General features: G+C 43.6%; 1 protein-coding gene and 1 pseudogene across 1 annotated transcript; both read right to left on the bottom strand.

Moving 5' to 3' along the window:
- Nucleotides 1–587: 587 nt before the first annotated feature.
- On the bottom strand, nt 588–3,303 carry LOC103357017 (cytochrome P450 1B1 pseudogene; annotated as a pseudogene).
- Nucleotides 3,304–4,392: 1,089 nt separating this feature from the next.
- Nucleotides 4,393–7,333, bottom strand: cyp1c1 (cytochrome P450, family 1, subfamily C, polypeptide 1). Its single transcript, XM_008281387.1, has one exon. It carries the CDS (start codon nt 7,118–7,120, stop codon nt 5,543–5,545), a length of 1,578 nt encoding a protein of 525 aa, XP_008279609.1. The 5' UTR covers nt 7,121–7,333; the 3' UTR covers nt 4,393–5,542.
- Between the last annotated feature and the right edge of the window lie 6,005 nt (nt 7,334–13,338).

Here is a 13,338-nt window from a genome sequence, read left to right as displayed (position 1 = left end):
AATAAGTGTAAGGTGTTGTGAGTTGCGTGTAAGATTCTGCAGCACAAACATGCATTCATTTTGGGATTTTTCTCAAAAATGTGCATTTTTTGGTGAAATATTTGATTGTTTAACCTCTTTGAACCTCAAAACACTACTAGAAGTTTAGAAGGGATACTACCTGCTCTCTAAAGCAGAACATTTTCTGTTGTTTTACCTATGATGTCAGCTAAAGAGTTTAAAATAACAACTCAGCGTGCTGGAAAATGAGAGATAACACTGACATCAGTCTGAATGCATTCGCTTAGAAAAAAAGAACCCAAAAAAAAAAAAACGCACACCAGTCAAAAGTACAGCGCGGTCCATGTTAAATATTGAGGAGGGCAGCTTGTGACTGCTCACTGTTGCCTGTACTGATTTACTGAGTCACAGCCTGCATGTTAGGTTTATAAAACAAGAGCATGCAGGGCCTGTAACCCATATTAATCTTTTACCACAACACAGAGACCAGACATCCGAATCTATTATTATCCCTCTGACCTCTCCGGCCCCTGTGATTCTCAACACTTTGACTGCTGCTGATACACCCCACAGAATCTCACACAAAGTCGGTAGTTAAATGTTTATTGTACATTTGAAGGCTTCAGTCAAACTGCAGAGCACAGCGTGTATCATGTCGGATTATGTTCATTATGAAAACAACATTTAGCAATCCCTCTGTATACGCTGCAGCTTATTACTCAGACAGTGTGGTGCGCTTACAACATGTTGCACAGTGATGTATTATGTGAAATAAAAGCAGAAGACAGTATAACCCACAATTACATTAGTGGCTTTTACACAACTTACATGAGTTATTATCAGAATACATCGGTGTTATGCGTGATTTGAGAGTACATCGATGCACACGGCTCGCACACTGTGTTCGTCTGAAGCTCGCTCGGTACATACTAAGATAAATGAGCGTCTGGGTGAATAATTGTTCACTTGAGACCACACAGCTGGGCCATGATTCCTTCCTGTCAGCGGAAAAAAAAAGCAAAGAGACTTTGAGAGAAATTTATTCATCACCACCAGTTTATATTGCAATTTAGCGTGACTCCCACTAAACACCCTCATATAAATAACAATACATACTTAAGGTTTATTATGAATTGTGGTTTTTGAGCCATCATATCAAAGTTTTTATTACTTCCTTTTCTATAATTGCGTTTTTTTTTCCTTCACTAAGTCACAGCTGAGTTCACCTTTGACTTGCATATTGTCTCGTGGCATTTACAGAGAGCTTTTTTAATGCATAAACTGATGCAGACGTTTTTAAATTTGACTTTGGTCACACTGTTTGAAATGTCAGCCTGAGTGACAATGCTTATCATTTGCATTTTGGGGGTTAGTTAAGCTGATTACACAAAACGTCTCTGTCACATGCTTATTTTAGAACACGTACCTTGCATTGCTGTTTTTTTAACTGGAGAACCCACATCAAACAGCTTTTACTGGCTTTTAAGTAATTCTCCTCTGAGTTTGGCTGTGATCTTGTAATCTAAAGGCTTCAGCGTTAAACCGTAAGTGTAGTTTAAAGAGAAGTCCTCATCTGGACACTTTTCAAAGCTACACTGATGAAGCAGAATTGCAAAGAACAAAAATATCTCAACTTTGGCGATCTGGTCCCCGATACATCTTCTCTTCCCTGCTGAGAAGATCATAACATTGTTGGTGAGATCCTTGTCCAGGGAGCCGTTTTCGTCCAAGAAGCGTGAAGGGTCAAAGATGTGTGGGTCCTTCCACTTCAGGGGGTCGTGATTGACGGACCACTGGTTGACGAAGACCACCGTGTCTTTGGGGATGTGGAGACCATCGACGGTTACGTCTGAAGTCGTGGAGTGAGGGATGGTGACGGGGACGAAGCTGGTGAAGCGCATGGTCTCGTAGATGAAGGCGTCCAGGTACGCCATGTGAACTCTGTCCTCGATTGACGGCAGCCTGTTTCTCCCCACCACCTTGTCAACGAGCTCGTGGAGTTTGGTTTGCATTTCGGGGTGTTTGGCCAACAGAAGGACCATCCAGTGAAGACAAGTGGAGACGGTATCCAAACCTGCACCCAGCAGATCTGCCACCGTGGCCTCCGTGTGACTTTTGGTGAGCTGGTCACCCTCGTTAATGACGCCAATAATAGCATCGCTCATGTCCCTCGTCACCTCTGGGTCAAAGGTTTCTCGGTGTTCCTCCACTTTGCTCTTGACAAACAAAAAGAAGTCTTGATTCAACTCTTTAAAAGTCCTGAAGATGCTGCGGACTGGATTGGGGAAAGACTGAAGCCACGGCATCACATCTACCAAGCTGCCAGCCCCCACTGTCTTTCCAAACTGATCTACTTTGTGTAACAAGGCTCTAAACTCAGTGTCATCATGTCCGTAACGCTTTCCAAAGCACAAGGCACAAATCACGTTAGCAGCAGCTACCGTCAGCTCATGAGCAGGCTTGAAATACTGGCCCTGAGCACTGAGTTTAAGGAAAATCTCAACAAGCTGCATGGCTTCAGCCACAATTTGCTGCTCAAAAGCTTTCTTGGTCTGGCTGTTGGCAGATGAGAATGCTCTGATTGTTGTTTGAGCAATTTTCCTGTGCATCTTCCACTGTTTGCTGTAATTTGTGAAAGACAAGCTTTTCCCCTCTGAGACAATCTGAAAAGACACAAAGTTTGGTCTGCCTGCGAACTCTGCGCTGTGCTGTATCAGAGCCTGGCGTATCACCCTGTCCCCATTCAGAACCACGATGTCACTGCAGCCCAGTCGTACCTGATACACATCGCCATATTTTTTGGCGAGCTTGGCGAAGGTGATGTGAGGCATCTGGCCCAGCTGCAAGGCGTTGCCCACCACGGGCCAGGCGAAGGGTCCCGGCAGTCTTCTCTTGAGCCTGAGGTTCCTGACCCACAGGCAGGCTTCCAGACATAAGAGGAAAACAAAGGAGGTGATCAGAGCAGGGTGGACCTGTGAGCTCCATTCTCTGATGATGCTGCTGCTCTGCACACCAAGCTCTGCATCCATTTGGGCCATTCTGTTATCTTGTAGTTTTTCCAAAGTCCACAGTATGAAATGCAGTTTTCACTTGAAATTGGAAACCATTTCAAGTGGTTCCTCTTTTCCTTCAATATATGAAAATATAAAGTATATTTTCTGGTCCTGTCTTATAATTAAAATAGCTATAAAAAAAAAAAAAAAAAAGGTCTCCAAGCAGTGCTTACATGTTGTCTCACCCTTCCTCCTCAGAAGCTGGTGAGATCCGATTGAGCGGTTAGCGGTGGTGCAGCACGTCTTCAGATGACCACTTTAGAGGAATGCGGATTCAAGCCTTAACACTTCGCTTATATGTATCTCTATGGTGGGAGGGGTCAGTAACTCAGGTTTTTTATTATCTCTCCCCTCCCATTTTGACCACAGCCTGCAGGCCTTCGTCCGATTCCCACTCAGGCCTGCTTCCAGCAGCGTCCCTTGTAGGATGATGACGGAAAAGGAGAGCAGCTACTTAATCGGACATGTTGCCAAAGACTACAGATTTACAGTTTTGTTGCCAACGAATGTAATAGAGATTAACACAACGTATTTAAAAGACAAACAGCTCCACATGTGATGTGTGGCCTAAAATATATTTGTCACATAATATCTAATATGTATTTGTTATTTTTGGTTACTGCTCAGTAATATGATGGGTTTTTAAAGTGGCAGCATATAGGGTAAGTAATTAACAATGAGCTGGAGATTGCTTTTTCCTTCGGTCGTAGATGACTTTGCTGTTTGCACGCTCCTATGGACCTTACGAGGCCATTTTAAACATAATTTGTTTTTTGTTATTTACAACCAAGCCGTTAATTATAACCATGCAGGGAAAAAGGCTCTGGGATATCACCATGAAAGCTGCGGCTTTTAAGATCCAAACACTAAACAGATACAAACAGCACAATTTATTATGCTTCGTAAAATATATATCCAGTGATATTGTTGGCATAATGGACCTTTAAACAAAGATCCCTGAGATAATGTAGCTGTTGGGGTTGTGGCTGCAGCAAATTGGTTTCAAACAGAATTCAGAACAGAAGACTCCAGCTATAAATCTGATATGTGGGTGTTTGTGCAACAAAGAGAGGATCTTAAAAAAGCATCAGCTTGGGTTTTAGTGATATTCAGCCACAAGTCAAATATTCCAGTGGTTTTCTATTTATGGAACAACGAGCAGTGACAGACATCTAAACAACAGCAGTGCCCAATGTCACACTGCTGGCACATATGTGACAGCGCTAACAGTGGGTAAAATGCTTTGAGACTGAAACTAGTTTGTTATTGTTGCCAAAGTTTAAAGGAGCATTTTGAGGTTTTAATTCACTCATAAGGATGAACGGACAATCAAACGGTACACACTGTACATCGACAATTCACTTTATTCATTTCATATACAGCTTATTTCTTCATTACACCAAGCCTCAGCAGGCCCCGAATGTTAAAGCAGTCGCTGCAGATTAAATGCTTTTACATTCAAGTCCTACTGAGTTAAACTTTTTGCCCTGACACAGACAGAGAAACCCATCCCCTGGGCATTATAACATCGATTCTTGAATTCAGAGAATTAAAGAGAGTGCAGTGACATCCATGTAGCTTTGAAAAAGTTATTGTAAACAAACATGTTTTTGAGAATGCCTCATGAGTGAAAGAAATTTACTGCACATGTGTTTTGTTGTACTGGTGAGACATGTATTTGGCATGGTAGCTGCAGTGCTTGAAGTACAGTAAAACTGAACCCTGGATACGTAAAGTTTGTTAAGTGTTCATGGTCCACAGTAACGTCTCCTCTTCATGCTTTGAAAAGTGATGGACGCTCCTTGATGAAAGACTTCTCTCTCGCTTCCCAACTCCGTAAACATGCCCGTTCGTGTCTCCCTTTGATCAACATGCTTTTGTTTATTGTGTTCATATGCTTTGAGTACAGTAGATAGTGAAACAGGTTAAATTTAAATTAATTTATTGTCATACCTGAAATACAAAATTATATATATATAATAAAAAAAAACATTTTGTAACTGCTTTACGTAGCAAAGGTTAAAAATACTTTTGCATATTACAAATCAGAACAAGAAGTCATAAAGTGACTCGATAACATTCACAAGCATTTCATACACAGTTATAATAGTTTACATTGACCTTTAAGGGATGTAGCTAATGTCTCTACACACACCGTACATGCTCAATAGTGGATGTAAAACAAGCACAAAGTCAGCATTGTGTACAAAATCCGATCAAGTATAGAATATTTAGTGAAGCAGAAATGTTACACCTTTGCACTGATCCTGACAAGCCGGCATTTTACATCTTTGAGATCATATTTTCAGCCCTGCACCAACAGTAATTCAAAAACCAAACCATGTTAAGATATGAATTAAATATCCTTGTTAAATATGAAAAACCACAATATTACAACAATGTTATTTAGTGCAGGCATATTGATACTCACTGTTAAATGTCATTGGTGGGAAAGTGTTTGCTGGAGTCACAGTACGGGAGCATGCTGTTCATGCTGGGGAGACTAAGCCGAGCAGCTTTCCCCTGAGCTTGGTGCTGACACGGAATCGGAGGGGCTTCAGCGAGAGCCCGTAGGAGCAGTCCAGAGTGAGGGGCACAGAGGGGTTACTCTCAAAGCTGCACTGGTGCAACAAGACTGCTGTGAATAAAAACACCTGTACTTTGGCGATCTGGTCACCGATGCAGCGTCTTTTACCTGTCGAAAAAATCATCACGCTGTTGGTTTTGTCCTTGTCCAGGGCCCCGTTTTCGTCGAGGAAGCGTGCTGGGTCGAACACGTGGGCGTCCTTCCACTTCAGGGGGTCGTGGTTGACGGACCACTGATTAATGAAGACCACTGTGTCTTTGGGGATGTGGAGACCTTCGATGGTGACGTCTGAGGTCGTGGAGTGAGGGATGGTGACGGGGACGAAGCTGGTGAAGCGCATGGTCTCGTAGATGAAGGCGTCCAGGTACGCCAAGCTGCTTCTGTCCTCGATTGACGGCAGTCTGTCCTGGCCAACCACTTTGTCTATGAGCTCTTGCAGTTTGGCTTGCATGTCTGGGTATTTAACCAGCAGAAGGACAATCCACTGCATCACGGTCGACATTGTGTCCTGACCCGCTCCAATCAGATCTGTGACAGTTGCTTCAACAAAGTCTTTGGTGAGTCTGCTGTCTTCTCCGTGCTCAATCACGTTGATGATGGCGTCGCTCATGTCCCGGGTCACGTCAGGGTTGAAGGACTCCCTGTGCTGCACCACTTTATCTTTAACAAAGGCAAAAAACTCCTCATTGAGGTTTTTAAAGTTTTCATAGACGCTGCGGACTGGGTTGGGGAAGGACTGGAGCCAGGGCATGACATCGACCAAGCTGCCCGCCCCGACTGTCTCTCCAAACTTGTCCACTCTTTTCAACAAGGTCCTGAACTCGAGGTCATCATGTCCGTATCTCCTCCCAAAGCAGAGAGCACACATGATGTTAGCAGCAGCTACCGTAAATTCATGAGAAGGATCAAAATACCGTCCGTCACCGCTCTGGCGCAAAAATACCTGCACCAGTTCCATGGCCTCGGCCGTGACGTGCTGCTCAAAGGCTTTTTTGGTCTGGCTGTTTGCAGAGGAGAAGGCTCTGAGGCTCGACTGGGCAATTTTCCTGTGTGCTTTCCACTGTTTGCTGTAATTAGTAAAAGTCAGACTCCTGCCTCCAGAAATCATCTGGAACGAGACGAAATTTGGTCTGCCTGCAAACTCGGTGCTGTGCTGTATCAGAGCCTGACGTATCGCCTTGTCTCCATTCAGGACCACGACGTCACTGCAGCCCAGCCGTATCTGGTACACGTTTCCGTACTTTTTGGCGAGCTTGGCGAAGGTGATGTGAGGCATCTGGCCCAGCTGCATGGCGTTGCCCACCACGGGCCAGGCGAAGGGTCCCGGCAGTCTTCTCTTGAGCCTGAGGTTCCTGACCCACAGGCAGGCTTCCAGACAGAAGAGGAAAACAAAGGAGGCGACCAGAGCAGGATGGACCTGTCCACTCCATTCTCTGATGATGCTGCTGCCCTTCACACCAAACTCCGTGTCCAGAGCCATGGTGAGGAGTTGTCTGCACACTTGTTCCTCAGGAAAGAGAAAAAAAAGGAAATCTTAACTTTTCAACAAAGTCTGCTTGAATATTTTGGAGGGAAAAAAAATAAAAAATCTCATATCAGATGAGGGGGAAAAATATTTCAGATATGTTAATAAAATGCCAGTGAGGTCATTATGACACCAAATGAAGCTGTTCTTTTTAATCAGTCTCTTCATCAAGATTTAAGGCTTAAATGCCTGCTTTTTGCTTCACTCCAGCTTCTTATATGTTTTGCAGTTGGTGGGCAGGGCTCAGGATAACTTTCATACTCCTCCCATTGTGGTAGCCCTGCAGACCCCACTATATTATCTCTGTGCTGTCGCTCGCTGTTGGAGGCGCGCACATGAGAGCGTCGAGGGACACCGTGAGCGAGCGGCGTGAACGTCCACTCCACAGGGGAAAGACAAAAAAAAAAAAAGAAAAAAGAAAAAAGACACAGCAACCGGTGACCGATTGACTTGGAGCCGCGTCGAGCCAATTTGTTTGACTAATTGGAGGACTGGCAGAGTTTGTTGCACATTTCAAAGTGCGTCTTTCTAACTTGATTTGGCTGCAGGAGACTCGGCGGGCGCACTTTGGCCAGAAAAAAAAAAAAGTGTTTGAATGCGGTTCGTCCGACTTTAGAGTGAGTTTATTAAAACTGAGCAAAAGTAGACGAGAGTTCATTTTAATTTACGTGAACGAGACGTTATTTTTAAAAAATTTTTTATTACTTGTTTACAGCGAATTACCTTTTTGTTATGAACTTACTTTGCGTGCTTTGGAAGTTAAACGCATCCTCTGTGAGGAAAGTTGGAGTCTCAGGATGTGACCAGATGTGCTGCAGCGGTGTTTAATGTATGTTTGATGTCTAATTGTTAAAGCAAGTGCTGTACATTTATTCTTTTTCTTTATTAGTGTTTGTCCAAGAAGTCCTGCAAGTTCAGTGTTTAGAGAAAAATATTGTTTTGTTAGTTTGACCCCAAAAAAAAAAGTATTTTCTGTCACAGATAATAATGTAGAGAAAGTTAAACAACTTGTGTTCAATGTGTTTCCTCAAGCTCAATACAAAAAGCTACATATGGTTCAGAAAATATCACTAATTGATGTCTGCATTACATTTTTTTTTATTAATAAGTGCTCAAAGATGAGACTTTTCTTTCTTCAAATGCTTTCCCATATTTCAGTTTGCCTATAATTAGATTATTTGATGAACTTGTCCAGTAAAAATCTTGAAAATACTATAATATATTATTGTTGTAGGAAACAGTTTCAAATGTGTGTCCTCTATCTCTATCTATCCTCTGTATCACAATCACAGAATATGAATTTAAAAAAGAAGAAGGCCATCTTAGATATTATAACAGATTACAAAAGATCTCATAAATATATATCAGGCCTGCTAACATTACAGTCCTATTTTCTTCAGAACATCTCTATATTATTCATCTTGCTGTCAGAAAGTAGCACAACAATTCTAAAGTTTACACAACAAACTGGCACAATAATTCTGCGCGGACAAGCCATGAAATATTGATACCTGAATTTGCTCCGACATCTTGTCTTCTCCGACACACAAACTGCAGTTGTGCACAAAACTCCAGGTTACGTCATCGCACAACAAACTTCAGGTGACCCCCTTTTTCTGCAATGTTACACCAAATCATGCAACACATTTATTTGCCTCTGAATAAATCACAAGCCCTACATTTCCCACAAATTGTTCTTTCAGACGTTGATATATATCTATATTGCACTTTTGCAATGAATCATAACTAAAACTTTTGATTCTATTAAACCTTCTGTGTAAACTGATTTTATTTCCCAGCGTAAAACATTTCCCCCTTTCTGTGTGAAGGGACAAAACCAGTTTCTTGTTTTCCCACCAGCTGTGAAGTTTATTTTTGCAGGGAGGTAATGACCTTAATTGAAGGTACTAAAACATTTCCGAAATGAGGCGCTAAGTCAGAGGGACACAGGCTTCGCTGGCACACGGGCACAATCAGTCATTATCTGCAGGAGAGGAGGGAGGAGGAGGAATAAAAATGGTGAGGAAAGTGATATCTAACAGACTTTAAAACAATTATTAGATGTGCACATGAGTCGTTCTTATATTTCTGGCATGAAAACAAATGCAAGAGACTTTATTGTTATACACAGCTAAACAAACAATGCGGCACACATCATTAATTTAATACAATATGAGGTATTTCTTGTTTATTTCACCATAACATATATATGACTGGATCTGCAACTATTCACTGCTGTGTTGCAGTCTAACCACTATTGCATAATCATTTCTTATTTTATAAACAAATATCCAACAGCACTTTTAAACTGTAAAAAACAAAAAGCGATATCAGGCTGTTTTCCACTGCAGGAACTGCCCGTGTAGGACCCTTTTCGGGGCTGTTTTTGAGGCACCAACAGTGGTTTAGGAACCTCTGTTCGGGGTTTGACTCTTAATGGTTAAACTTGAAGAAAACAACAACAACAACACCATTCTTATCTATTGACTCATCATTTAATAGCGGTCTTCTTCTCTCAAACATCGCCGTCAACATCTAACTGAACAAACAACAACAGCCATCTCAGTTCGTCCCGTTGCTGCCGTTGTTTTGGGACACTTGGAGTTGCCATCAAAGTTTGTCACAAAGTTATTACATCACATCCCCGCACCGCGACGGAGGCTGGAATGGCCGATAAGGGGGCTGTTCCCGTAAACGCTCGCGCCGCCTCTCGCCCGGCCCGGGTTCTTGCAGTGGAAAGGGTGTCAAATAAAAGTAATCGCTTTTATTAGAGGAGGCTAATTATGTGCTATGTGTCATTCTTTCACAATAATGGTCCTTAAGCAGCCTTTTACAGATGTCGATAGTTTTCAGAGCTCTGCCTGAGAGCTGTTTGTCTTGAGAAATGCGGTGTGGCTGAGCACCAAAGCCTCCAGAATGATTCCTCGGTTAACCAGAGACATAGCAATGTCTTCCAATACACCGCCTGCACTGGGGATGACTGTTTCTTCTCTCCTCTGTTCCTATAGGGGGAACCCCCCCCCCCCCCCCCCCCCCACCTCCACCGACACCACCTCCTCTTTGCCTGCTCCTCGTACACATGTGGCCACTCGCATCCCCATCACGCTAATTAGAGCCAGGTTTGTGGCTGAGGAAAGAGGAGGAGGGGGGGGTTGCTTGGGTGGTAGGACGGAGGGGTGGGGTGCGAGTTAGTGTGTACGTGCACGGGAGGGGTAGACGGGAGGGAGGGGAGGTGGGGGGGGTGTCATGTGTGCATTTTGCGTGTGGCTGCCGTGTTTGCCTGTGATTACCCCTTGTAACCTGGCTGTGAAAGGTTGGCCCTGACCCTGCGTTGACTCTGGCTGAGGTGGGGGTGGGGGGAGGGAAGTAGTCGGAGAGGGCGGAGGCAGGGATGGGGTCTGTGCGCCGCTGCATGTCATGTGCTGGCGGGTGGGCGCTCACTGCGTGGAGACAGGACCAATGGTAGACCAGGCTGCCCCGTCTCTGGAGCTAATCATTGTTTACTAGTCTCATTTCCACTTCTCAGTGAGCTACTGTCACGCACAGCACCGACAGGGAGGAAGGAAGAGGGAAGAGAGGAGGGGGAGAGCAGAGGGGGAGTTTGGAGAGGGGGGAGAGAGGAAAGCCAGGGGTCCAACAGGCAGTTGGGGAGCTGTTGGGACTTAGGGAAAAAGGGAAGAGCCGAGAACGAAGGCAGGAATCTGAGAGAAGATTTGAGACATGAGAGAACAAAGGTGAGCCAAGACCGAAAAAGCTGCGGCCAAAAACAACCCAGACGAACGAGTAAACAGACCAACAAAAACATCCTCTGGGCCAGCGCCATCTCAGGCAGCCGGGAGGTAACCACCGGACATTGCTAGTTAGAGATGGTGATGTTTGAAATGAGAGTGTTTTCTTCTGCCAGACCACAATATGAGGAAAGAGAGAGATACTTGGAAAAATTGTCGCTGTCTGACCTGATTGTTGTTTGTGTGTTAAAAAAGCCTGAGAACAGAGGAGGAGAAGCAAAATTCACTTCAGCGGGGATGCGAACGGGGGCTGGTGGTGAGGTGAAAAGGAGTCTTGTTTAGTTTGTGGATGCCGCTGTTTACAAAAAATGTCCGTCTGACAATATGACAAAATAGTAATATGATTTAAATGTAATTTAATCAATATCTTAAAGGTAGCAGCAGATCAGATGACGTACTTGTGTTGTGAAAGGTACTCAAATCCCACTTTTTTTTGTCCAACGCTACAGTTCCCCCCATCGCCTCTGTGCTTTTTAGCTTCTTTCAGCTCATTGTTTTGGTTTTAAGGCCCCATCCTTCACTGTTCTGCTTCAGTTTCACCGCTCTCATTAACCTCAGTGTTTGCAGCAGTGGATCATTTAGCAGCTACAGAGCCAGATCCTTCTCTTTTTGGTTCTTGAAGCTAAATTTGAGAACCGAAGGGAGAAGTCCAGTTGCCTTCTGTTTAGTATTGCGATGACCTCGATGATGAAGAATTTACACGGACATAAAGATCCAGACATTTCCCTCAGGATGCAACGGAGTCCAAAGCAGAGCTGAAAGAGAGTGAATATGAGATTAAATTCTTCTGTTGGGAAGAAACGTGACTCGAAAGGAAAACTAGTGTTGCTCAGAGTCTGCTGGATGTCTAAACAGGCCAATATTTGCTATAATTTTTCTCCAATCGCTGTCAGTGAAGTGTAAGTTAATACTTGTTGGCTGCCTCAGAGTAACAAACAAACATAAATCAGTGCAAGTTTGCATTTGAAAATGAATTAAACTGCATTTTTGTAGCATGTAGTCAAATAAAGTTATTTTAAAAGTGATGATTTTATCAAGCATCAGAATAATCAAAGTGTATTTTTGAGAAATCCAAATCCTTGCTTCGATTTGATCATCGCTGAAATTCATGTTTGCTTTTCGAAAAGGCAAAAATAAAAAACACCATCAGCAGGCTTTTGTACACCATGAGCATCGTGTGCGTATTGTGTTACAAACACTCGACCACATCGAGCGCGATGAAGCCCAGGCTCACAAAGCAGGACGGTATTATTCCAAGTTTAATTTCTTGTTTTTATACTTGTCAGAAATGTCGTTACTTCCCTGAAAGGCTTTTTCACAATAACAATAATCGATAGTGAAGCTCAGACAATGTCACGTTGGCTCCGACGTCTTTTGCTCGTTTAGAATCGGGATGAAAGGAACGAAACTTCCCAAGAATATCTCGACGTGTCCGTTGCGTTCAGACCCTCTGCTGCGTCCAAACATGTGTCACTGTATCAAACAAGCCACATAAGAGAGGAGACCACTACTTTGGGAGAACACTTTCCTGGAATGATTTAAGGCCCTCGGTTAAACCATGAAAACGTGGATTTAGACTCTTTCCAAAAGTTAGATTTTTAACCTTATAGCACAATATTTTCTTACACATGCGGCGCTTTCATGTGGTCCCGTAGTTAAACACAGCGGCATTAAAGTCAAGGTCAGGGATTTGATTCCACCCGGTGACCACCCACGCTGCACATTTTTCACACTTGTAATATGGCAGGGTACTTAAGAATTAATCAAAGGAGCGATATTAAGGTAAAAATGTTATCCGGTCCTCCAGACGTTTGGTTTTTAGGATGAAATGCTTTTCCACAGTGACACACGGTGGTTTTTAATTCAACTTCCTGAGGATCAAGATGGTGCATAAATACAAATACAACTGGAAAAACTGACCAAAAATAAAGAAATAAATGCTGTTATATCACAAGAAAGGTCCCAAACCGTAATGCAGGTTGCTGCAGACAGAGCTTCATTATTAATAAAGCAGCTTATTAGGATAAAGTATTGTCTGTTTTTTCCTTTTCCACTCCCCCCAGACTGGACATCTTCCCTCTTCACTGTGTGCAGGCTGCGTGATAGATCTTCACTTAATGTGGCACCCAGGACAGGAGCCATGTATTATGTACAGTACAGGGATTTTTCTTTTCTTCTTTTTTTTTTTTTGGTTTCTAATCCCGTAGAGTTTTTTGCGTGCTAGGGGAGCGGAGCGGGGATGAGCTTGCGTGCCATGCCGGCCTGGCGTGCGCGGAGCTCGGTCACTGAACTCCGGCTTCCCCGGGGAGGCGGGGGGGAGGGCAGCAGGGAGGGAGGTGTGGGGCTGTACTGAGTGATTAAAATGAGACGAGGGAGAAAGCACAA

The sequence above is a fragment of the Stegastes partitus genome, unplaced genomic scaffold (genome assembly GCF_000690725.1).
Source record: "Stegastes partitus isolate 25-593 unplaced genomic scaffold, Stegastes_partitus-1.0.2 Scaffold233, whole genome shotgun sequence".
Lineage (NCBI taxonomy): Eukaryota > Metazoa > Chordata > Actinopteri > Pomacentridae > Stegastes > Stegastes partitus.
The sequence above is the reverse complement of the archived record's forward strand: the minus strand, read 5'-3'. Positions and strand labels throughout refer to the sequence as shown.